Source organism: Ranitomeya imitator, chromosome 4, assembly GCF_032444005.1.
Source record: "Ranitomeya imitator isolate aRanImi1 chromosome 4, aRanImi1.pri, whole genome shotgun sequence".
Taxonomy (NCBI): domain Eukaryota; kingdom Metazoa; phylum Chordata; class Amphibia; order Anura; family Dendrobatidae; genus Ranitomeya; species Ranitomeya imitator.
The window spans coordinates 27,360,482-27,386,620 of record NC_091285.1 but is presented as its reverse complement, the minus strand read 5'-3'; the positions used below and the strand labels follow the sequence as shown (position 1 = coordinate 27,386,620).

The 26,139-nt window shown below is 38.6% G+C and overlaps 1 protein-coding gene across 1 annotated transcript; it reads right to left on the bottom strand.

Annotated features, from left to right (window-relative positions):
* Positions 1-23: 23 nt before the first annotated feature.
* On the bottom strand, positions 24-26,139 carry FGF6 (fibroblast growth factor 6). The gene is made up of 3 exons (XM_069761949.1): positions 25,386-26,139; positions 19,519-19,622; positions 24-783 (listed from the first exon to the last, which is right to left on the bottom strand). The coding sequence occupies exons 1-3, from the start codon at positions 25,720-25,722 to the stop codon at positions 607-609; spliced, it is 618 nt and encodes a 205-aa protein (XP_069618050.1). The 5' UTR covers positions 25,723-26,139; the 3' UTR covers positions 24-606.

Sequence of the window (26,139 nt, the reverse complement as noted above, 5' to 3'; positions counted from 1 at the left end):
AACAATACATGTAAGTTTTGACTTGAATATTCATCCAAAAAATAGATATATATTATTCTAATTATATCTACATTTTCTTTTTCTTCTTTCTTCTAAATTCATTTTTTAGATATTTTTTTTTTCTGCACAATTTTAAGAATAAATTATTCAACATAACTCTTTAAATTCAATTATGGACAGTGCTCAATTCCAAGACAAAAATTTGGCTGCTAATGTGATTTTCCAAAAAGTTCTTCACCCCTATTTTACCGTTACTAATAAATAAAACATCTTTACCCCAAAATATACCGCAATTTGTCATTTCCTTCAAACATTAATTTTACAAACATAGAAATTTAGCTCAAGAATTTCATTCTTAAAATAAAAAAAAATGAAGAAAAAAAAAGTTCTAATAATAATAGTACTGTACTAAATGTAGCACATTTTTATTTGTTCTGTCTTTCGACTTGTGTGTTTATAGCCCGGCGAGCAGATTGCAGATGGGTGCGGTGATCCGGGAGAACTATCTCCATCCAAATATACATATATTCCACTACTGTATAAATATTTTACCTGGGAGATTATTCACATGTGCAAAATTACAAGATGAATCAAGCAGAACTCAGGTCACATTCTGGGAAGGAAATGTGTCACTGTCATGGCCGGAGAAATTTTGGTTCCTCTTTTAATTTTTCCATGTCTGCTTAATCCGAGAAAGGCACCTTGATACATTTTGGACTCGTAGGCATTGTAGTTGTTGGGTAGCAGAATTTCTTTAAACTTGCATTCATCCTGAAAGGTTGGCTGAAAAAAAAAAGATTATTATTTTTATTATTATTATTATTATTATTATTATTATTATTATTATTATTATTATTATTATTATTATTATTCTGTTTTGTCATTTTTATTATTATTATTATTATAAGTACTAGTATGTAGTATTATTATTATTTATTTTAATATTGTCAGCATTATTATTATTTGTAGCAGTATTATAACATTGTATATATTATTATAAACAATATTAATAATAATAATAGGACAAAAAATAGAATAATAGTAATAATAATAGTAATAATCTTTTTTTTGTCCTTTTATTATTATTATTATTATTATTATTATGTTTTTTTGTCATTTTTATTATTATTATTATAAGTAGTAGTATGTATTATTTTTATTTATTTTAATATTGTCAGCATTATTATTATTTGTAGCAGTATTATAACATTGTATATATTATTATAAACAATATTAATAATAATAATAATAGGACAAAAATAGAATAACAGTAATAATAATAATCTTTTTTTGTCCTTTTATTATTATTATTATTGTTGTTATTATTATTTTTATTAGTTTGTATTATTATTATTATTTATTTTAACATTGTCAGCATTATTATTATTTGTAGTAGTATTATAACATTATATATATATATATTATATTATTATATATTATATAATAATTATTATTATTTTTATTACTATTATTGTTATTATTGTATCCTCTTTAGGACCCATTCTTATTAGTATTATATTTTTCATTCTTATTATTGTATATATTACTTTTTATTATTGTCAATATTATTATTATTATATGTATTATTACTATTTGTATTATATTTTTATATTGTCATTATTATTATTATTTCTAGTATTATTACATTGTTATGTTACTATTATTATATTGTTCTTATTATTAACACTATTATTGTTTATATACAAATAATATTATTAGATATTTTATTATTGGTATTATTAGAAATAGTATTATTATATTTTATTGCTATTATTATTAGCAGTATTATTCTCATTATATTTATTATTATTATTTGTAGTATTATTATATTTTATATATTGTCAGTATGATTATGTGTAGTATTATTATTACTACATTGTGATATTACTATTATTATATTTTATTATTATTATTATTATTATTATTATTATTAACACTATTGTTATTTTTTAAATATTAAAATATTATTGTTATTTCTTTGCGGTGAAGTGGGGTCGCAGGGTTGCTGCTGGAGGAGGCAAGAGTGGAGCGTTGCTGCAGACCGGGTGTTCAGATGTGCAGAAGTCCAGTGCTGGTGTTCGGCGCTGTAGGTGCTCGGCGCTGTGGGGGCTCTGCCGACATCTTGTGAAAGCCCAGTACCCCCCAGTTACATGGTTTCCTATGTGGTGGACTCAGAGAAAATGGCTGCCGGGGTGGCGCATGCGCAGATGTAGATCTCGGCAGCAAGATCTCAGGAGATGAGATTTGTTGGAACAATTGGCGGATGTAATGTCGCATTTGGAGAGCCCCTAATGTGCCTAACCAGTGAAAATACCCCACAAGTGATGCCATTTTGGGAACTAGATCCCTCAGGGAAATGATCTAGATGTGTGCTGAGCACATTGAACTCTCAGGTGCTTCACAGAAGTTTATAACGTTGAGCCGTAAAAATAAAAAATATCAAATTTTCACCACAAATATGTTTTCAGCACAAAATATTGCATTTTCATAAGGATAACAGGAGAAATTGTTCCATACAATACAATACTGTAGTGCAATTTCTCCTGAGTTTGCCGATACCCAATATGAGGGGGGAAACTACTATTTGGGCGCATGGCAGGGCTCGGAAGGAAAGGAGCGTCATTTGACTTTTTCAATGTAAAATATCATGGAATCATTAGTGGATGTCATGTCTCATTTGGAGAGCCAATGATGTGACTAAACAGTGGGAACCCCCAACAAGTGACCCCATTTTGGAAAATAGACCCCTCAAGGAATGTATTTAGATGAATGGTAAGCACCTTGAACCCCCAGGTGCTTCAAAGAAGTTTATAAGGTTGAGCCGTGAAAATAATACATTCAAATTTTCCTCCCAAAAATGTTGTTTTAGCTCCAAGTTTTTCATTTTTCTAAGAGATAATAGGTTTTTATTTTTACAAGAAACTGAGGTCCATTTTTTCCTGAGTGTGCCAATACCCTACCTGTAATCGGGAAATATTTTTCAGGCACAGTGCAAAGCTCAGAAGGGAAGGAGCGCCAGATTCTACTGTTATGCTTTGCAGGTGCCATGACCCACTGGGAGAGCCCATGAGGTGCCAGAACAGCAGAACCCCCCATAAGAGACCCCATTTTACAAATTACACCTCTCAATTAATTCATCCAGGGGTGCAGTGATCATATTGACACCACGGGTGTGCCACATAATTTTATACCATTAAGAAGTGAAGAAAAAATAATTAAATTTTTAACCATTAAAATTTAGTTTTAACCCCAGATTTTACATTTTCACATAAGTGGGTAAAAATGGCACCAAAATTTGCCCACAATTTCTACTGAATGTGGTGTTACCCCATACGTAGCTGTACAGTACTGCTTAGCCATACGGAGAGACTCAGGAGGAATAGAGCGCTATTTGCCTCCTGGAGCGGTGATTTTCCTAGAACAGTGTGCGGACTCCATATACAGAGACCCTAATTGCTAGAAGAGCAGAATCTCCCGTCATGTTACCCCATTTGGGAAACTATACCCCTTGGGGAATTTTTCTACAGGTGTAGTTACAATTTTGACTTATGGAAATATTCCAGAAAGAAACAGCAATGAATGTTGTCAAGTGAACATTTTACATAACGTTTGGGATCACATTTATCCTGCGCTCTATGCTGAGCACTTACTTTGGGGTTTCCATCTAAATCTCTGGGTGACATGATTCAGATGAAACCCCCGAGGAATCCATTCACTATAATGAGGCAGCAGAGTTACTCTGGACTCCGTCTGGCCTTTGTTTAGCGGTGTCTTTCTTTTCAGAAGTGCATAAAACTGTGGCTAACAGCATTTTTATGCAATCCTAAAAAGACGGACACCACCAGATCACAGGTCAGACGGCATCCACATTGCCTCTATCTGCCTCATAATAGGGAATCTTCCACCAGAGGTTCTGTCTGAATCACGTATTTCAGAGATTTACATGGAAACCGTGGTGAAAGTGCTCAACGCAGAGCGCAGGATAAATGTGCGCCGAGCCTTACTGCGATCTTTGGGAGTCAGAATGAAAAAATCAACAGTAGGTGAAGAATTGGTTTTGTTTATTTTTTACGCCGTTCCTCGTGTGGTATAAGTGATGAGGCGACTTTATTCTTTGGGTCGGTGCGATTACGGCGATACCAGATTTATATCGGGTTTTTATGTTTGGCTGCTGCCACACACTAAAAAACGCTTTTCATTGCGAAACTAGTTTTTGCATCACCGTATTTTGAGAGCTATAATTTTTCCATATTTCAGCTGACAGAGTCATGTCATGGCTTGTTTTTTTGTGGGACGAGATGATGTTTTTATTAGTACCATTTTCAGGCACATAACCTTTTTTGATTGCTTTCTATTCCGATTTTTAGGAGGCAGAATGAAAAAAAAAACGCAATTCAGGATTTTTTTTTTCTTGGGGGGGGAATTTATGCCATTCCCTGTGTGGTAAAATTGATAAGGCAGTTTTATTCTTCTGGTCAGTACGATTACAGTGATACCTCATTTATATAGTTTTCTTATGTTTTGGCACTTTTACACAATAAAAACTATTTTATACAAAAAATAATTATTTTTGTATCCCTTTATTGTGAGAGCTATACAGTTTTTATTTTTTTGCTGATGGAGCTGTATGGTGGCTTGTTTTTTGCAGGACAAGATGACGTTTTCAGCGGTACCATGTTTATTTATATTCTTTTTTTTATTCCACTTTTTGTTCGGTGGTATGATGATAAAGCATTGTTTTTTTGCCTTGTCTCTTACTTATTTTTTTAAGATGTTAACTAAAGGGGTTAACTAGTGGGAAAGTTTTATAGGTCGGGTCATTGCGGACACGGCGATACCAAATATGTGTACTTTTATTGTTTATATTTTTTTTTCATTCAAATATTTATTTGTAGATATAATATCTTTTGAGTTTTGTATTATTTTTTAATTATTATTTTTGATTACTTTTAAAATATTTTTACAATTATTTTTAAACATTTTTTTCACTTTTTTTTACTTTGTCCCACTATGGAACTACCATTTTTTGCAGGCTGATTACTTCTACAGGATGGGGATACAGAAGCATCCCCATGCTGTAGAAACTAACAGATCTGCACTGACAAAGAGACTTGCTGATCATGCACTGTGCATGATCAATATGTTTTCTAGCTCTGGTGACTCGGAGGTCATCATGACGACATCCGGTCACCATGGCAATGATCGGGATCCCGCTTCACGCCATGGGGTCTCCGATCCAAAGGCAGAGGGGCTGTCAGCACCTGGAATGCTCCTGGCACTTACTGCCGGGTGTCAGCTGTCAGAATCAGCTGACACCCGGTGGCGATCACCCTCACACCACCCGCGATCGCACTGACGTAATAATCCATCCGTGGTCGAATAGGCCCAGGTCACTAGGATGGATTATTACGTCTGATGTCAGAAAGGGGTTAAAAAACCATGAAGAGGTTTCTCATAACTCCTGGAGAACCAACACACTGCCAAAAAGAGGAAAGGAAAATGTGCAGGAAGAAATGAAAACTCAGGATGAGAAAATTAAGATACGTTCATAAAAAGTAGGGAAGGAAAGCTAAAAAGGGCCAAAAGTAAATGGAACAAGTGTAACATCCCAAAAATCTAAAAAGGTAAAAGCAAGAGGAACTGAGAAGGAAAACAAACAGATTCACTGCAGGAATTCAACTGCTGTTTACCATGCAAGGAAAAACCATTAAGGCTGGAACTGGAAGGAAGTGCAGTGAAGACTGAACATATAAAACCCAACCCAGAATGTTATAGGACAGACCAAAAGGACAGGACAGAGGAATGGACTGTGGAGCAACGGGTCAGAAGATCTAATCTCCAAATCGAGCCATGACAAGTGAATCCTGTGTTATCTACTGTATATAGAGGTGTTATCAGTCATTGTACTGGAGGCGGAATAGGTGAGCTGTGACATCACCTATTGTGAATGGTGGATCCTGTGTTATCTACTGTATATAGAGGTGTTATCAGTCATTGTACAGGAGGAGGAGGTGAGCTGTGACATCACCTATTGTGAATGGTGGATCCTGTATTATCTACTGTATATAGAGGTGTTATCAGTCATTGTACAGGAGGAGGAGGTGAGCTGTGACATCACCTATTGTGAATGGTGGATCCTGTGTTATCTACTGTATATAGAGGTGTTATCAGTCATTGTACAGGAGGAGGAGGTGAGCTGTGACATCACCTATTGTGAATAATTGATCCTATGGTATCTACCAAATATAGAGGTGTGATCAGTCATTGTACAGAAGGAGGAGGAGGTGAGCTGTGACATCACCTATCGTGAAAGGTGGATCCTGTGTTATCTACTGTATATAGAGGTGTTATCAGTCATTGTACAGGAGGAGGAGGTGAGCTGTGACATCACCTATTGTGAATGGTGGATCCTGTGTTATCTACTGTATATAGATGTGTTATCAGTCATTGTACAGGAGGAGGAGGTGAGCTGTGATATCACCTACTGTGAATGGTGGATCCTATGTTACATGCTGTATATAGAGGTGTTATCAGTCATTGCACATGAGGAAGAGGTGAGCTGTGATATCACCTACTGTGAATGGTGGATCCTATGCTACATGCTGTATATAGAGGTGTAATCAGTCATTGCACAGGATGGGGAGGTGAGCTGTGACATCACCTATTGTGAATGGTGGATCCTGTGTTATCTACTGTATATAGAGGTGTTATAAGTCATTGTACAGGAGGAGGAGGTGAGCTGTGACATCAACTATTGTGAATGGTGGATCCTGTGTTATCTACTGTATATAGAGGTGTTATCAGTCATTGTATAGGAGGAGGAGGAGGTGAGCTGTGACATCACCTATTGTGAATGGTGGATCCTGTTATCTACTGTATATAGAGGTGTTATCAGTCATTGTACAGGAGGAGGAGGTGAGCTGTGACATCATCTATTGTGAATGGAGGATCCTGTGTTATCTACTGTATATAGAGGTGTTATCAGTCATTGTACAGGAGGAGGAGGTGGTGAGCTGTGACATCACCTATTGTGAATGGTGGATCCTGTGTTATCTACTGTATATAGAGGTGTTATCAGTCATTGTACAGGAGGAGGAGGAGGTGAGCTGTGATATCACCTATTGTGAATGGAGGATCCTGTGTTATCTACTGTATATAGAGGTGTTATCAGTCATTGTACAGGAGGAGGAGGAGGTGAGCTGTGATATCACCTATTGTGAATGGTGGATCCTGTGTTATCTACTGTATATAGAGGTGTTATCAGTCATTGTACAGGAGGAGGAGGAGGTGAGCTGTGATATCACCTATTGTGAATGGAGGATCCTGTGTTATCTACTCTATATAGAGGTGTTATCAGTCATTGTACAGGAGGAGGAGGTGAGCTGTGACATCACCTATTGTGAATGGAGGATCCTGTGTTATCTACTGTATATAGAGGTGTTATCAGTTGTTGTACAGGAGGAGGAGGTGAGCTGTGACATCACCTATTGTGAATAGTGGATCCTATGTTATCTACTGTATATAGAGGTGTTATCAGTCATTGTACAGGATGAGGAGGTGAGCTGTGACATCACCTATTGTGAATGGTGGATCCTGTGTTATCTACTGTATATAGAGGTGTTATCAGTCATTGTACAGGAGGAGGAGGTGAGCTGTGATATCACCTATTGTGAATGGTGGATCCTGTGTTATCTACTGTATATAGAGGTGTTATCAGTCATTGTACAGGAGGAGGAGGTGAGCTGTGACATCATCTATTGTGAATGGTGGATCCTGTGTTATCTACTTTATATAGAGGTGTTCTCAGTCATTGTACAGGAGGAGGAGGTGAGCTGTGACATCACCTATTGTGAATGGTGGATCCTGTGTTATCTACTGTATATAGAGGTGTTATCAGTCATTGTACAGGAGGAGGAGGTGAGCTGTGACATCATCTATTGTGAATGGTGGATCCTGTGTTATCTACTTTATATAGAGGTGTTCTCAGTCATTGTACAGGAGGAGGAGGTGAGCTGTGACATCATCTATTGTGAATGGTGGATCCTGTGTTATCTACTGTATATAGAGGTGTTATCAGTTGTTGTACAGGAGGAGGAAGTGAGCTGTGACATCACCTATTGTGAATAGTGGATCCTATGTTATCTACTGTATATAGAGGTGTTATCAGTCATTGTACAGGATGAGGAGGTGAGCTGTGACATCACCTATTGTGAATGGTGGATCCTGTGTTATCTACTGTATATAGAGGTGTTATCAGTCATTGTACAGGAGGAGGAGGTGAGCTGTGATATCACCTATTGTGAATGGTGGATCCTGTGTTATCTACTGTATATAGAGGTGTTATCAGTCATTGTACAGGAGGAGGAGGTGAGCTGTGACATCATCTATTGTGAATGGTGGATCCTGTGTTATCTACTTTATATAGAGGTGTTCTCAGTCATTGTACAGGAGGAGGAGGTGAGCTGTGACATCACCTATTGTGAATGGTGGATCCTGTGTTATCTACTGTATATAGAGGTGTTATCAGTCATTGTACAGGAGGAGGAGGTGAGCTGTGACATCATCTATTGTGAATGGTGGATCCTGTGTTATCTACTTTATATAGAGGTGTTCTCAGTCATTGTACAGGAGGAGGAGGTGAGCTGTGACATCACCTATTGTGAATGGTGGATCCTGTGTTATCTACTGTATATAGAGGTGTTATCAGTCATTGTACAGGAGGAGGAGGTGAGCTGTGACATCATCTATTGTGAATGGTGGATCCTGTGTTATCCACTGTATATAGAGGTGTTATCAGTCATTGTACAGGAGGGGAGGGGAGCTAATGTTTACTATTTATCTTCTATTCATGTATCTATCGCTCTTTCTATCCATTGTAGATGGTGGATCTTATGTTCTCAATATAAAGCATTACCTTTCATTGTAGTCCTGTCTGTGATGAAGTAATCTCTCTATAGTAAGAAAGTATCAGTCTACTATGAGGCTCCAGAGTAAAACTGCTAAATTTCAAGAGTATTTTAAAAGTCCATAAAAATTGTAATTTAAAACCTTATTTTAAACAATAGATCCTTCTATGAATACAAGAGGAATTAAGGGATAAAGGGTAGAATGGCTGAGATTTTTTTTTGTATTTTTGGGGAATTCATGTGCAAAGAAATCTTACAAATTCACTATCGACATCTTAATTTAAAAAATAGAAAATCTTTCAGGATTTGTAACATAAAGCTGCAAAAAAATAATCTTTTATCTCAAAATTAATGCCATTAAATGAGATGTTTTATGCATGTGAACTAAGCGATACGGCTGATCTGGCTCCTGCATCAACCACACTTTATATATAAGCCTTTTAGTCTTCTTGACTAATTGCAGAACAGGAGAAGGAGCAGAGACAAGATGTACTGATATATGACAGGCGTGTACTTGTGGGGACTTCTCTAAGAGAGATTACTGGGAAGAGTTTAGTGAGTGAGGCTGATAACTAGGGATTTATATGTTATATACACTACCGTTGAAAAGTTTAGGGTCACTAAAAAATTTCCTTATTTTTGAAAGAAAAGCACAGTTTATTTCCAATGAAGCTAACATTAAATGATTCACAAATGCACTCTATACATTGTTAATATGGTAAGTGACTATTCTAGCTGCAAACGTCTGGTCTGTAATGCAATATCTTCATAGGTGTATAGAGGCCAATTTCCAACAACCATCACTCCAGTGTTCTTATGGTACTTTGTGTTTGTTAACTGTGTCTGAAGGCTAATGGATGGTTAGAATACCCTTGAAAACCCTTGTTCAAGTATGTTAGCACAGCTGAAAACAGTTTGGCTGATTAGAGAACCTATAAACCTGACCTTCCTTTGAGCTAGTTGAGAATCTGGAGCATTACATTTGTTGGTTCCATTAAACTCTCAATGGTCTGGGGTTGCTTTGGTGCTGGTAAAGTGGGAGATTTGTACAAGGTAAAAGGGATATTGAATAAGGAAGGCTTTCACTCTCTTATGCAATGCCATGCCATACCCTGTGGACAGCGCTTGATTGTAGCCAATTTCATCCCACAACAGGACAATGACCCAAAGCACACCTCCAAATTATGCAAGAACTATTTAGGGAAGAAGCCGGCAGCGGGTATTCTATGTGTAATGGAGCGGCCAGCACAGTCACCAGATCTCAGCCCCATTGAGCTGTTGTTGGAGCAGCTTGACCGTATGGTGCAAAAAGTGTCCATCAACCAAACCAACTTGTGGAGGGGCTTATGGAAGCATGGGGTGAAATATATCCAGATTACCTCCGTAAATTAACTGCTAGAATGCCAAATGTCTGCAATGCTGGATCTGCTGCAAAGGGAGCAAAGATTGAAGGAGAAAATTATTATTTCAAATAAAAATCTTTTTTTTAACCTTGTCAATGTCTGGACTAGATTTTCAATTCATTTGGCAACTCATTTGATTACTAAAAGTATGAGTGTTCATGGAAAACACAAAATTGTCTGGGTGACCCTAAGCTTTTGAACGGTAGTATATCTGTTATCTATTTATTATTTATCTCTCTATCTATTATCTATCTATCTATTTATTTTTTATCTATCTATTATCCATCTATCTATTATCTATCTGTTATTTATCTATTATTTATCTATCTGTCTATTTATCTATCTATTGTCTATTTATTATCTATCTATTATCTATCTATCTATCTATCTATCTATCTATCTATCTATCTATCTATCTATCTATCTATTATCTATCTATCTATCTATATATTATATATATTATCTATTATCTATTTATCTATCTATTATCTATCTATCTATCTATCTATTATCTATCTATTTATCTATTATTTATCTATCTATTATCTATCTGTCTATTTATCTATTATCTATCTATTATGTATCTATTACGGTAATTATCTATCTATCTATCATCTACAGTTAGGTCCATATATATTTGAACAGAGACAACATTTTTCTAATTTTGGTTATAGACATTACCACAATGAATTTTAAACAAAACAATTCAGATGCAGTTGAAGTTCAGACTTTCAGCTTTCATTTGAGGGTATCCACATTAAAATTGGATGAAGGGTTTAGGAGTTTCAGCTCCTGAACATGTGCCACCCTGTTTTTAAAGGGACCAAAAGTAATTGGACAGATTCAATAATTTTAAATAAAATGTTCATTTTTAGCACTTGGTTGAAAACCCTTTGTTGGCAATGACTGCCTGAAGTCTTGAACTCATGGACATCACCAGACGCTGTGTTTCCTCCTTTTTGATGCTCTGCCAGGCCTCCACTGTGGTGGTTTTCAGTTGCTGTTTCTGGGCCTTTCTGTCTGAAGTTTAGTCTTTAACAAGTGAAATGCTGCTCAATTGGGTTGAGATCAGGTGACTGACTTGGCCATTCAAGAATATTCCACTTCTTTGCTTTAATAAACTCCTGGGTTGCTTTGGCTTTATGTTTTGGGTCATTGTCCATCTGTAGTATGAAACGACGACCAATCAGTTTTGCTGCATTTGGCTGGATCTGAGCACACAGTATGGCGGCTCTGAATACCTCAGAATTCATTCAGCTGCTTCTGTCCTGTGTCACATCATCAATAAACACTAGTGACCCAGTGCCACTGGCAGCCATGCATGCCCAAGCCATCACACTGCCTCCGCCGTGTTTTACAGATGATGTGGTATGCTTTGGATCATGAGCTGTACCACGCCTTCACCATACTTTTCTCTTTCCATCATTCTGGTAGAGGTTGATCTTGGTTTCATCTGTCCATAGAATGTTCTTCCAGAACTGTGCGGCTTTTTTAGATGTTTTTAGCAAAGTCCAGTCTAGCCTTTTTATTCTTGATGCTTATGAGTGGCTGCACCGTGCAGTGACCCCTCTGTATTTACTTTCATGCAGTCTTCTCTTTATGGTAGATTTGGATATTGATATGCCGACCTCCTGGAGAGTGTTGGTCACTTGGTCGGCTGTTGTGAAGGGGTTTCTCTCCACCATGGAGATTATTCTGCGATCATCCACCACTGTTGTCTTCCGTGGGCGCCCAGGTCTTTTTGCATTGATGAGTTCACCAGTGCTTTCTTTCTTTCTCAGGATGTACCAAACTGTAGATTTTGCCACTCCTAATATTGTAGCAATTTCTCGGATGGGTTTTTTCTGTTTTCGCAGCTTAAGGATGGCTTGTGTCACCTGCATGGAGATCTCGTTTGACCTCATGTTTACTTCACAGCAAAACCTTCCAAATGCAAGCACCACACCTCAAATCAACTCCAGGCCTTTTATCTGCTTAATTGAGAATGACATAACGAAGTGATTGCCCACACCTGTCCATGAAATAGCCTTGGAGTCAATTGTCCAATTACTTTTGGTCCCTTTAAAAACAGGGTGGCATATGTTAAGGAGCTGAAACTCCTAAACCCTTCATCCAATTTTAATGTGGATACCCTCAAATGAAAGCTGAAAGTCTGAACTTCAACTGCATCTGAATTGTTTTATTTAAAATTCATTGTGGTAATGTCTATAACCAAAATTAGAAAAATGTTGTCTCTGTCCAAATATATATGGACCTAACTGTATATATTATATATATTATCTATTATCTCTATCTATCTATCTATCTATCTATCTATCTATCTATCTATCTATCTATCTATTATCTATCTATCTATCTATATATTATATATATTATCTATTATCTATTTATCTATCTATTATCTATCTATCTATCTATTATCTATCTATTTATCTATTATTTATCTATCTATTATCTATCTGTCTATTTATCTATTATCTATCTATTATGTATCTATTACGGTAATTATCTATCTATCTATCATCTACAGTTAGGTCCATATATATTTGAACAGAGACAACATTTTTCTAATTTTGGTTATAGACATTACCACAATGAATTTTAAACAAAACAATTCAGATGCAGTTGAAGTTCAGACTTTCAGCTTTCATTTGAGGGTATCCACATTAAAATTGGATGAAGGGTTTAGGAGTTTCAGCTCCTGAACATGTGCCACCCTGTTTTTAAAGGGACCAAAAGTAATTGGACAGATTCAATAATTTTAAATAAAATGTTCATTTTTAGCACTTGGTTGAAAACCCTTTGTTGGCAATGACTGCCTGAAGTCTTGAACTCATGGACATCACCAGACGCTGTGTTTCCTCCTTTTTGATGCTCTGCCAGGCCTCCACTGTGGTGGTTTTCAGTTGCTGTTTCTGGGCCTTTCTGTCTGAAGTTTAGTCTTTAACAAGTGAAATGCTGCTCAATTGGGTTGAGATCAGGTGACTGACTTGGCCATTCAAGAATATTCCACTTCTTTGCTTTAATAAACTCCTGGGTTGCTTTGGCTTTATGTTTTGGGTCATTGTCCATCTGTAGTATGAAACGACGACCAATCAGTTTTGCTGCATTTGGCTGGATCTGAGCACACAGTATGGCGGCTCTGAATACCTCAGAATTCATTCAGCTGCTTCTGTCCTGTGTCACATCATCAATAAACACTAGTGACCCAGTGCCACTGGCAGCCATGCATGCCCAAGCCATCACACTGCCTCCGCCGTGTTTTACAGATGATGTGGTATGCTTTGGATCATGAGCTGTACCACGTCTTCACCATACTTTTCTCTTTCCATCATTCTGGTAGAGGTTGATCTTGGTTTCATCTGTCCATAGAATGTTCTTCCAGAACTGTGCGGCTTTTTTAGATGTTTTTAGCAAAGTCCAGTCTAGCCTTTTTATTCTTGATGCTTATGAGTGGCTTGCACCGTGCAGTGACCCCTCTGTATTTACTTTCATGCAGTCTTCCCTTTATGGTAGATTTGGATATTGATGCGCCGACCTCCTGGAGAGTGTTGGTCACTTGGTCGGCTGTTGTGAAGGGGTTTCTCTCCACCATGGAGATTATTCTGCGATCATCCACCACTGTTGTCTTCCGTGGGCGCCCAGGTCTTTTTGCATTGATGAGTTCACCAGTGCTTTCTTTCTTTCTCAGGATGTACCAAACTGTAGAGTTTGCCACTCCTAATATTGTAGCAATTTCTCGGATGGGTTTTTTCTGTTTTCGCAGCTTAAGGATGGCTTGTGTCACCTGCATGGAGATCTCGTTTGACCTCATGTTTACTTCACAGCAAAACCTTCCAAATGCAGCACCACCCCTCAAATCAACTCCAGGCCTTTTATCTGCTTAATTGAGAATGACATAACGAAGTGATTGCCCACACCTGTCCATGAAATAGCCTTGGAGTCAATTGTCCAATTACTTTTGGTCCCTTTAAAAACAGGGTGGCATATGTTAAGGAGCTGAAACTCCTAAACCCTTCATCCAATTTTAATGTGGATACCCTCAAATGAAAGTTGAAAGTCTGAACTTCAACTGCATCTGAATTGTTTTATTTAAAATTCACTGTGGTAATGTCTATAACCAAAATTAGAAAAATGTTGTCTCTGTCCAAATATATATGGACCTAACTGTATATATTATATATATACAGTGGGGCAAAAAAGTATTTAGTCAGTCAGCAATAGTGCAAGTTCCACCACTTAAAAAGATGAGAGGCGTCTGTAATTTACATCATAGGTAGACCTCAACTATGGGAGACAAACTGAGAAAAAAAAATCCAGAAAATCACATTGTCTGTTTTTTTAACATTTTATTTGCATATTATGGTGGAAAATAAGTATTTGGTCAGAAACAAAATTTCATCTCAATACTTTGTAATATATCCTTTGTTGGCAATGACAGAGGTCAAACGTTTTCTGTAAGTCTTCACAAGGTTGCCCCACACTGTTGTTGGTATGTTGGCCCATTCCTCCATGCAGATCTCCTCTAGAGCAGTGATGTTTTTGGCTTTTCGCTTGGCAACACGGACTTTCAACTCCCTCCAAAGGTTTTCTATAGGGTTGAGATCTGGAGACTGGCTAGGCCACTCCAGGACCTTGAAATGCTTCTTACGAAGCCACTCCTTTGTTGCCCTGGCGGTGTGCTTTGGATCATTGTCATGTTGAAAGACCCAGCCACGTTTCATCTTCAATGCCCTTGCTGATGGAAGGAGGTTTGCACTCAAAATCTCACAATACATGGCCCCATTCATTCTTTCATGTACCCGGATCAGTCGTCCTGGCCCCTTTGCAGAGAAACAGCCCCAAAGCGTGATGTTTCCACCACCATGCTTTACAGTAGGTATGGTGTTTGATGGATGCAACTCAGTATTCTTTTTCCTCCAAACACGACAAGTTGTGTTTCTACCAAACAGTTCCAGTTTGGTTTCATCAGACCATAGGACATTCTCCCAAAACTCCTCTGGATCATCCAAATGCTCTCTAGCAAACTTCAGACGGGCCCGGACATGTACTGGCTTAAGCAGTGGGACACGTCTGGCACTGCAGGATCTGAGTCCATGGTGGCGTAGTGTGTTACTTATGGTAGTCCTTGTTACATTGGTCCCAGCTCTCTGCAGTTCATTCACTAGGTCCCCCCGCGTGGTTCTGGGATTTTTGCTCACCGTTCTTGTGATCATTCTGACCCCACGGGGTGGGATTTTGCGTGGAGCCCAGATCGAGGGAGAATATCAGTGGTCTTGTATGTCTTCTATTTCCTAATTATTGCTCCCACTGTTGATTTCTTCACTCCAAGCTGGTTGGCTATTGCAGATTCAGTCTTCCCAGCCTGGTGCAGGGCTACAATTTTGTTTCTGGTGTCCTTTGACAGCTCTTTGGTCTTCACCATAGTGGAGTTTGGAGTCAGACTGTTTGAGGGTGTGCACAGGTGTCTTTTTATACTGATAACAAGTTTAAACAGGTGCCATTACTACAGGTAATGAGTGGAGGAAAGAGGAGACTCTTAAAGAAGAAGTTACAGGTCTGTGAAAGCCAGAAATCTTGATTGTTTGTTCCTGACCAAATACTTATTTTCCACCATAATATGCAAATAAAATGTTAAAAAAACAGACAATGTGATTTTCTGGATTTTTTTTCCTCAGTTTGTCTCCCATAGTTGAGGTCTACCTATGATGTAAATTACAGACGCCTCTCATCTTTTTAAGTGGTGGAACTTGCACTATTGCTCACTGACTAAATACTTTTTTGCCCCACTGTATTATCTATTATCTCTATCTATCTATCTATCTATCTATCTATTTTATCTATTATCTATCTATCTATCTATCTATCTATCATCTATCTATCTATTATGTCTATCTATCTATCTATTATCTATCTATTTTATCTATTATCTATCTATCATCTATCTATCTATCTATCTATTTTATCTAGTATCTATCTATCTATCTATCTATCTATCTATCTATCTATCTATCTATCTATCTATCTATCTATCTATCCATCTTTGTACAGAAATTCTGGCCCAGCATTAAGTTACTGTTGGATTACGGCAGGTTTGCTGTTTCATCGGCCATGCAGTGGTCATCTTATAGCCGACTCCTCTCTGCAGACCTTAGCATAGGCCGAAGTGGCGAATGAATGTGGATAATCCTTAACACTAATAGCTATAACGGTCTAAAATAGCGCCCTCATATCTGTGTATGAAGTCAGGTGGCACTTATAGCGCCGGCCAGGATTACGGTGACGTCAGTGCTCGCGCCTGTACTGCTGGGTGCCTCTATCCTGGGTGACCTTAGCAGCTAAGTACAGTATCCTGCGATTTGGTGCCTTTACAAGACCCTGTAGAAAGTCATTATTTGTAAAGGATAAGAGCGTGTTATGACAGTCGGTGCCTGAGAGTCTACATCTAACAATAAATCTCGCTTCTGCGCTCCCAAGATGCTCGGGTCAGATGCCACCTGTTCCCTCGCACCCTCCGCTCGCTGATATACATTAGCAAGTTGCTCTTTTATTCGCTTGTAATATATATTTATAGTGCAACTTATATTTGACCGCAAACGCGGGATCTGTGATTGGATACGAAATCTGGATTATAAAACGTGACACTTAATATTTTATGCTGTAAGCAAAGATGCATTTTCTGATGGCCGTAATCCCACTTTTCTAATCTTATCCTCCAGTCACTATTTAAAGAGGCTTTTATTACTTTGCCGTTTGTGCAAAAATATAATAATTGGAATGGAACCATAGACTTAATTCCGGAATAAAAGTTTTAGCACTTCTCCACCATCCAGTTCCTTCCACCCCTTGTCATATGAGCAAGACATGTATGTACCGTAATAATCTATGCCAGAACATGTGACTTTGGATATCCAGTGGCCAATTATGCATATTTTTGGACATTTGGAGAATTGGGCATATTTTTGGACATTTGGAGAATTGGGCATATTTTTGGACATTTGGAGAATTAGGCATATTTTTGGACATTTGGAGAATTGGGCATATTTTTGGACATTTGGAGAATTAGGCATATTTTTGGACATTTGGAGAATTGGGCATATTTTTGGACATTTGGAGAATTATCCATATTTTTGGACATTTGGAGAATTAGGCATATTTTTGGACATTTGGAGAATTGGGCATATTTTTGGACATTTGGAGAATTAGGCATATTTTTGGACATTTGGAGAATTGGGCATATTTTTGGACATTTGGAGAATTATCCATATTTTTGGACATTTGGAGAATTAGGCATATTTTTGGACATTTGGAGAATTCTGCATATTTTTGGACATTTGTAGAGGTATGCAAATTTTTGGACATTTGGAGAGTTATGCATGTTTTTGGACATTGGGAGAATTAGGCACATTTTTGTACATTTGGAGAATTCTGCATATTTTTGGACTTTGGAGAATTGTGCATATTTTTGGACATTTGGAGAATTAGACATTTTTTTGGACATTTGGAGAATTAGCCATATTTTTGAACGTTTGGAGAATTAGACATATTTTTGGACATTTTGAAATGGTATGAGCAGCTTTCAGATATCTCAAGGTATCTTAAAGCTTCACTAATACACTAATGTCTAAGTGTAAAGGTGTCTATATCCCTTAGATCATTAGCCCTATAAATATATTTGGGTTGGCCACTCTGGCCAAAATAGTCTGGAACCAGACAATATAATGGCAATCTTAAAGGGTTTGTCCAGTGAAAACACGCTAACTTACTGATCAGTGTGTGTCTTACCGTTGAAACACGCACTGATCGGCAGATCAAGAAATTTTTATCAGGAAATGTAATCCTCGTTATGAGATGGCTCGGCAGGTCGAATGCTTGACTGCCACTCCATTCATTTATATATTGGGTTAAGCACAGCACTCGGTAGCCCCGCAGAGAACTAATGGAGTGGTGGTCGAGCATGTGCATTGCTGCTCCAAGTTCCCCATTGTGCCAATCGGTGTGAGTCCAAACAGTTGAATCCCCACTGGACAACCTCTTTATGTTATCCAGGACTGTGTTACTCATGATGGGACCCTCACCACTTCCACCAATCTTAATCTGTCTTACTGAGGACATATTGATTTGATAGGTCTGATTGATGGATGTCCAAATGTTGGGCTTCCCTATTGAAAGCCTAGATTGCCGTGATTGTAGCTACCAATCCCGCTCATGCTTGATCATGGATTTTGGAACATATTCCAATAAATTTAATTGGACTGACAGATCAAAGGAGTCAATGGCACATTGTTTTTGTCGACGTAAGAATTCTAGTGATCTGTCATTGCCCTGTCTTCAGGGGAAACACCATCACACATCTGGAAGAGTTTGGAGGCCTCTTACAAATAATATGGTGGCCAACACCACCAATATCAACTGGTGGATCCAACCAACATGTTTAGGGCCCTTCAATTCTCCATGACATTGTTAGTAGTGCTGAAACCCTCAATCATGTTTCCATATCCAAGGGATTCCATCAATCTTGGTCTTGCCTTGATGATAAGTGTGATTTTGGAAGTCCATGCTCTAGATTGAAGGGATTGCAGCTATCACTCTTGACCTTTGGAACATAATCCCATAAATTTAACAGATCTGATCTAGTACAAGATTAAGAAGGGTGCTTTTTAAAAAAAAAAAATAACAACGGGGATCAGAATGACTTTTTCTTATAGCCATCGTAGGAGATCTGGCATTCAGATATCGATGGTCTATGCTTAAGTTCCAAATGCACATTAGACGAAAGCTGGCCAAAACCGCCAATTTCAGATGGACCAGATGACTCTCTGATATCCATAGGGCCTCCTGAGTCAAATGTGACGAATGTTGTCGAGGGAGAAAAAGATCGGGCACTTGGATTATCAATCTGTAATTCCTTTTTTTTTCAAAAGGGAGAAGACAAGTCTGGCAGTGTCTTTCTCCTCTCTCCATATTGAAAACAAAAATGTTCGGTGAAGGAGAACTGTCATGTGTATGGGGGAGACTGAAGAGAAAGCGGTCAGCAGACATAAATCTGTTGGCGTAGAGTGATGAGTATTTTCATACATGGTAACCCTCTAATATTTTCACTCCACCACTATACCAAGTAAACAGACAATTTGATTATTGCTAGAAATATTCCATTTTATGCCATAAAATTCCATAAAGTAAATTTATAATAAATGGACAATACTTACCGAAGCATATATTCGACCTTTGCTGTTCATTGCTACAAAGAAGTTTGCTTTCACACCAAACAAGCTTATAACTCCTCGCTCTACTGTTGAAATTTCTAAGAGACCTGGAAAAAAACGAAAAAAAAAACTTCTTAATACCCATAATTGATGTATACTGTATGTAGATGATATTGCACTCAGGAGAGGCAAGATTTGTGTGTCCCCTGCATACCAGTCACTAATTAGTTTATGAGTCCTCTCCACATCCTCCATTGTCTATCAGTAGTCTAGTAGAGTGCCCACCGCTAGTCCAGTAGGGTGTCTACCACTAGTCCAGTAGAGTGCCCACTAGTGATGAGCGAATAGCATTGTGCTCGAGTCTCCCCGAGCATGCTCGGGTGATCTCCGAGTATTTTGTAGTGCTCAGACATTTAGTTTTAGTCGCCTCAGCTGCTGGACAGCCTGAATACATGTGGGAATTCCCTAACAAACAGGCATTCCCCACATATATTCAGCCTGGCTAGCAGCCGTAAATCATGCAGCTGAGTCGACCGAGCACTACAAAATACTTGGAGATCACCCGAGCGTGCTCAGGGAGACCCGAGCACAATGCTATTCGCTTATCACTAGTGCCCACCACTAGTCCAGAAGAATGCCTACCACTAGTCCAGTAGAGTGCCCACCACTAGTCCAGTAGAGTGCCTATTTCTAGTCCAGAAGAGTGCCCACCACTAGTCCAATAGAGTGCTTACCAGTAGTCCAGTAGAGTGCCAACCACTAGTCCAGTAGCGTGCCCACCACTAGTCCAGTAGAGTACCCCTACTAGTCCAGTAGAGTGCCCACCACTTGCCTACCAGTAGCAAAGTAGAGTGCTCACCACTAGTCTAGCAGAATGCTCATCACTAATCCAGTAGAGTGCCTACCACTAGTCCAGTAGAGTGCCCACCACTAGTCCAGTAGAGTGCCCACCACTAGTCCAGTAGAGTGCCCACCACTAGTCCAATAGAGTGCCCACCACTAGTCCAGTAGAGTGCCTACCAGTAGTCTAGTAGAGTGCCTACCAGAAGCTCAGTAGAGTGCCCACCAGTAGTCCAGTAGAATGCCTACAAGTAGTCCAGTAGAGTACCAACCACTAGTCCAGTAGAGTGCCTACCACTAGTTCAGTAGAGTGCCTGAGACTAGTCAAGTAGAGTGCCGACCACTAGTCCAGTAGAGTGCCTATCTCTAGTCCAGTAGAGTGCCTACTAGTTGTCCAGTAGAGTCCTTACCATTAGCCCAGTAGAGTGCCTACCAGGAGTCCAGTAGAGTGCCTACCACTAGTCCAGTAGAGTGCCTGCCAGTATTCCAGTAGCGTGCCAACCACTAGCCCAGTAGAGTGCCTGCCAGTATTCCAGTAGAGTACCAACCACTAGTCCAGTAGAGTGCCTACCACTAGTTCAGTAGAGTGCCTGAGACTAGTCAAGTAGAGTGCCGACCACTAGTCCAGTAGAGTGCCTATCTCTAGTCCAGTAGAGTGCCTACTAGTTGTCCAGTAGAGTCCTTACCATTAGCCCAGTAGAGTGCCTACCAGGAGTCCAGTAGAGTGCCTATCTCTGATCCAGCAGCATGCCCACCAGTTGTCCAGTAGAGTGCTTACCACTATCCCAGTAGAGTGCCTACCACTAGTCCAGTAGAGTGCCTACCACTAGTCCAGTAGAGTGCTATCACGGTGTGACTGGACCCAACGGATGGCCAGTCAGCTAACAGCACAATACACATACAACGGGGATGGTATAGGTGAGAGGAAGGCCCTACCCATAGGGAATGAGGAATGCTCACCACCTGAGCTCAAACCTGAGCCTGACTCTGCACTCACCTAATGCCCTATGTGGGTCCTTCTCCCCACTGCCATCAGGATACCTCATCCCTATTAGTCACCCAATACTGCCCTGGCTAGTGCACTGGTCAGCAAGGAGCACTAGCCTCACCTCTGCATATAATACACATGGGAAGTTTCAAACACCAAAGGGACAAGGTAAGAAAAACACCATACTTAGCTTATGAACTCCGCTGCTAAGGTCCACACTGCAGATAACAACAGCAACTGGACTCCAATAACCTGGCTGACACCAGAGCGTTGCTTCTGCTAGGCTGGTCTCTAGAAAGAAACTATATCACCAACAGTCAACTGATGCATCTGGTGACCTTTTAAAGGGAACCTGTCACCTGAATTTGGCGGGACAGGTTTGCGGTCATATGGGCGGTGTTTTCGGGTGAACTTCAACCCAATATTGCGGCCAGCATGCAGCCAGCAGGTAAGGAAAGGGTGAATCAAACACCCGAAAACCCCACCCATATGACCGCAAACTTGTCCCACCAAATTCAGGTGACAGGTTCCCTTTAAAGGATGGTGGGTGTGGTCACCACCTGCATCAGCTGACCCAGCAGCACTGCAGTATCATCAGATTGCCAGCAGGGGGGGAATTGACATTAACCCCCAATGGTCCAAAAGGAAAAAAGCTTTAAATTGAGTGGAACCAGAGGTCCCACAAATCCAAAAATGGATTGTGACAAGTGCCTGCCAGCAGTCCAGTAGAGTGCCGACCACTAGTCCAGTAGAGTGCCGACCACTAGTCCAGTAGAGTGCCAACCACTAGTCCAGTAGAGTGCCAACCACTCATCCAGTAGAGTGCCGACCACTAGCCCAGTAGAGTGCCTATCAGTAGTCCAGTAGCGTGCTGACCACTAGTCCAGTAGCTGCCTACCTTTAGTTCAGTAGAGTGCCGACCACTAGTCCAGTAGAATGCCCACCAGCAGTCCAGTAGAGTGCCTACCACTAGTCAAGTAGAGTGCCTACCAATAGTCCAGCATAGTGCCGACCTCTAGTCCAGTAGAGTGCCTACCAGTTGTCCAGTGTAGTGCCTACCACTAGTCCAGTAGAGTGCCGACCACTAGTCCAGTAGAATGCCCACCAGCAGTCCACTAGAGTGCCTACCACTAGTCAAGTAGAGTGCCTACCAATAGTCCAGCATAGTGCCGACCTCTAGTCCAGTAGAGTGCCTACCAGTTGTCCAGTATAGTGCCTACCACTAGTCCAGTAGAGTGCCGACCACTGGTCCAGTAGAATGCCCACCAGCAGTCCACTAGAGTGCCTACCACTAGTCAAGTAGAGTGCCTACCAATAGTCCAGCATAGTGCCGACCTCTAGTCCAGTAGAGTGCCTACCAGTTGTCCAGTCGAGTGCTGACCAGTTGTCCAGTAGAGTGCCTACCACTAGTCCAGTAGAGTGCCGACCACTAGTCCAGTAGAATGCCCACCAGCAGTCCACTAGAGTGCCTACCACTAGTCAAGTAGAGTGCCTACCAATAGTCCAGCATAGTGCCGACCTCTAGTCCAGTAGAGTGCCTACCAGTTGTCCAGTCGAGCGCTGACCAGTTGTCCAGTAGAGTGCCTACCACTAGTCCAGTAGAGTGCTTACCACTAGTCCAGTATTGAACTCTTTATCCCCCAAGAACAGGAATTGCATTTTAAGAAAATACTGATGTATTTATAGTTTACCTTTGACTCTCTAAGCTTAGAATTTTGTTTAAAAAAGTTATCCATTGTAATCTTTTTTTACTTTTATTTTGTTTTTTTTTGTTTTTTTGTTTGTTTTTTGTTTTTTAACAATTTTTATGTAACTATTACCCTAACCCTAGCCCTAACCCTAGTACTAAGTCTAGCATGAACCCTAGTGAGGGTTTTTAAAAAAAAGTGTATGAAAATGTATGAGTGGTCCTTACTGGGTAAAGACAACCATGAACCATGTGTAGCGTAGATCGCGATTCATTACTTTCTTCATTCATTTTCTTCTCTGCTTCTGCCATCCTCAGCCTCTGCTTATGCAGAGAGCAGCAATTGTGATGAGTTTTTCATTGCTTCTGTTTCCCCCTTTTCTCCCAGACTATGCCACTGCTTATAATAAGCTATCAATATCTTGGGGGTTCAGCTCTAAGCACCACTGACAATGACCTGATTATTATGGTCATGATGGTCCTCTTCATTGTTTACCCAGACACAGCGCCATTCATGTTTGTGGCTGTGCCCGGTACTGCATTTCCCAGCACCAGACTGATCAGTAGTACCAGGCACCGCCACCACTGTACATATGGCGCTGTGCCTGGGCAAACAATGAAGGGGGCTGCTTGAGCCCCTTGAATCGTCTGATGCAAAAATTTAATTACAAGACAGGAGTTTTTGCAACCACATGTTGGAGAACGCTGGTGGAGATGATAACCAGATGTAATATTGTGCGCTAGCTAAAAAGTATAAATTACCAAAATCACCAGTCACAAATTATAGCATAGAAAATATCCAATAACTACCAACAGTATCTCACCCATAGGGTATAAAAATATAGAAATATGAAGCATCACCAGCAGCAACGTCACCTTAGGATCAGTGCAATAATGTCATATGTAATAAACATCTTAATTCACTTCTTCACCCAGAATTCAGCATTTACTGCTATCATCAGTTATATAATATATTCTGTCACTTTTTTATTTGAATTTTTTTTATTTCTATGTTATATTTTTTTCTCTATACTTTTAACCCCATATTTGCAGGTATCTAACATGTTTTACTTTTTTTAAACCATTTTATTGTATATTTTCCCCCCTTCGTCCTCCCCTTAATTTTTTTTTCTTCTGCTTGCTTAGTTACAAATATTTTTCCATCAGGATGGACTTAATATTACATAATAAATTTGTGGAAAGTAAAAGAAATCGGAAAGAAAGAAAAAAATGAAATATGCAAGTGATATTAAAATGTAGTGAAAATAAAAATAATAAATAAATAGAAATAAAATAAATAATAATAAATTATTATTATTAATAATAATAATATACATCTCACTCTCACTTAATTATTTCATTAACCCATAATTTTTATTTTTTAATGTTATATTTAAATAATAATAATAATAATAATAATAAAAAAAGAACTATTGTATAATTATTATCATTATACATTTTACTATCACAATATTTACAATTTTCTTTTTTATTCATATTTCTTTAATGTAAACTTAAATAATAATATTTTAAAATTATCATAATCATATATGTTATTGTCGCTTACAATATTTCCTTTTTTCTTTATTTTTTATGTAATATTTAAATAATAATAATAATAATACTAATAATAATAATTGTTATTATTATTATTAGTATTATTATTATTATTATATGTACTAATATTATTATTAATGTACTAAATTATCATTATATATTTTACTATCACTTACAATATTTCTTTTTTTCTTTATATTTTATTAACTCTGCCGCAATTTTTATGTAATATTTAAATAATAATAATAATAACAATAATTATTATTAGTAGTAGTACTAATATTATTATTAATATATTAAATTATCATTATATATTTTACTATCACTTACAATATTTCCTATTTTTCATTTTTTTATATTTAATTAACTTACCCATAATTTGTATGTAACATTTAAATAATAATAATAATATAAAACAATTATTATTATTCAATATTAAAATATTTTTAAGCAATAATAATACATTTAAATCAATAATAACAATAACAATAAATATTCTTATTGTTATTAGTATTTTATTATAATAATTATTATTATGAAGAAGAAGAATGTAAGAAAATCACATAATCAAATAAGATTGTAAAAAAAAATCAAATAAATTATATAAGTAATGGACATGAAAATAATGCTAAAAATAATAAAATATAAAAATTAATATAACAGTAATAATTATAATAAATAATTAAAAATAATAATATTTTTATTTTTTTGCACGAATGACAGTCTTGAATTGATCAACTTGCCAGTATGTTACATGCATGACATCACTTTGTCACGGAATTTCAGGATGTAACTCACTATGCGGACTTTCACTGTGCACACCATTTATCGTTCCGTCCTCGAGGACCTGCAGGTGAAACCCAATCCCGACGTTACAATAAAGCCTCCGTTGTCTCTTAATCCCCTGCAAATAATCGCTCTTCCACTTTGCATCCAATTTGTCGGCAGACCTTCCAATCGACCTGGAGAACAACGATTCCAATGTCCTTTCCAGTAATGTTCCATTAGCCCTGTAGGGTATAGGGTATGACGAAACGAGGTCTCCCGCAAAACCCAGCAGAAGGAAAACAGGCAACGTCCAGTGAATTCTGGCTCCGTAGGACATAGTGATGAGTAGTCTTTGTGCGACGGCCATCCGGTTCACCTTCTGGACACGTGGTCAGAATTAATATCCCTAAAAATACCGCCCTCCTTGTTTTTCTCTCTTCAGCATGGCGGTAGGAGCTTATTTTTGGAAGGCAGATAGGGATTGCTGACATGAAACCGAAGCCTGGGAGAAAATGAGTAGAGAATACGTAGAGCCCAGCAAACATAAAAGTGGTGGGGACCATGTTTTGTAGCTCTCTAGTACTAGTGGGCAGCCGGATATATCTGCTCGGCCTATCTTTATACTTCAGAGGCCGTCCTATACCCCGACGTCATTCTGACATCAACGCCATGCCGGTGATAAATCCGGGGCGCCATCACTAACCTGCGCAGCCACCACCGATGGTCGTCCCCGGATGCCCAAGCCGGTGGTAAGAGACCACTTGGGACAACTTTGTGAAAATGT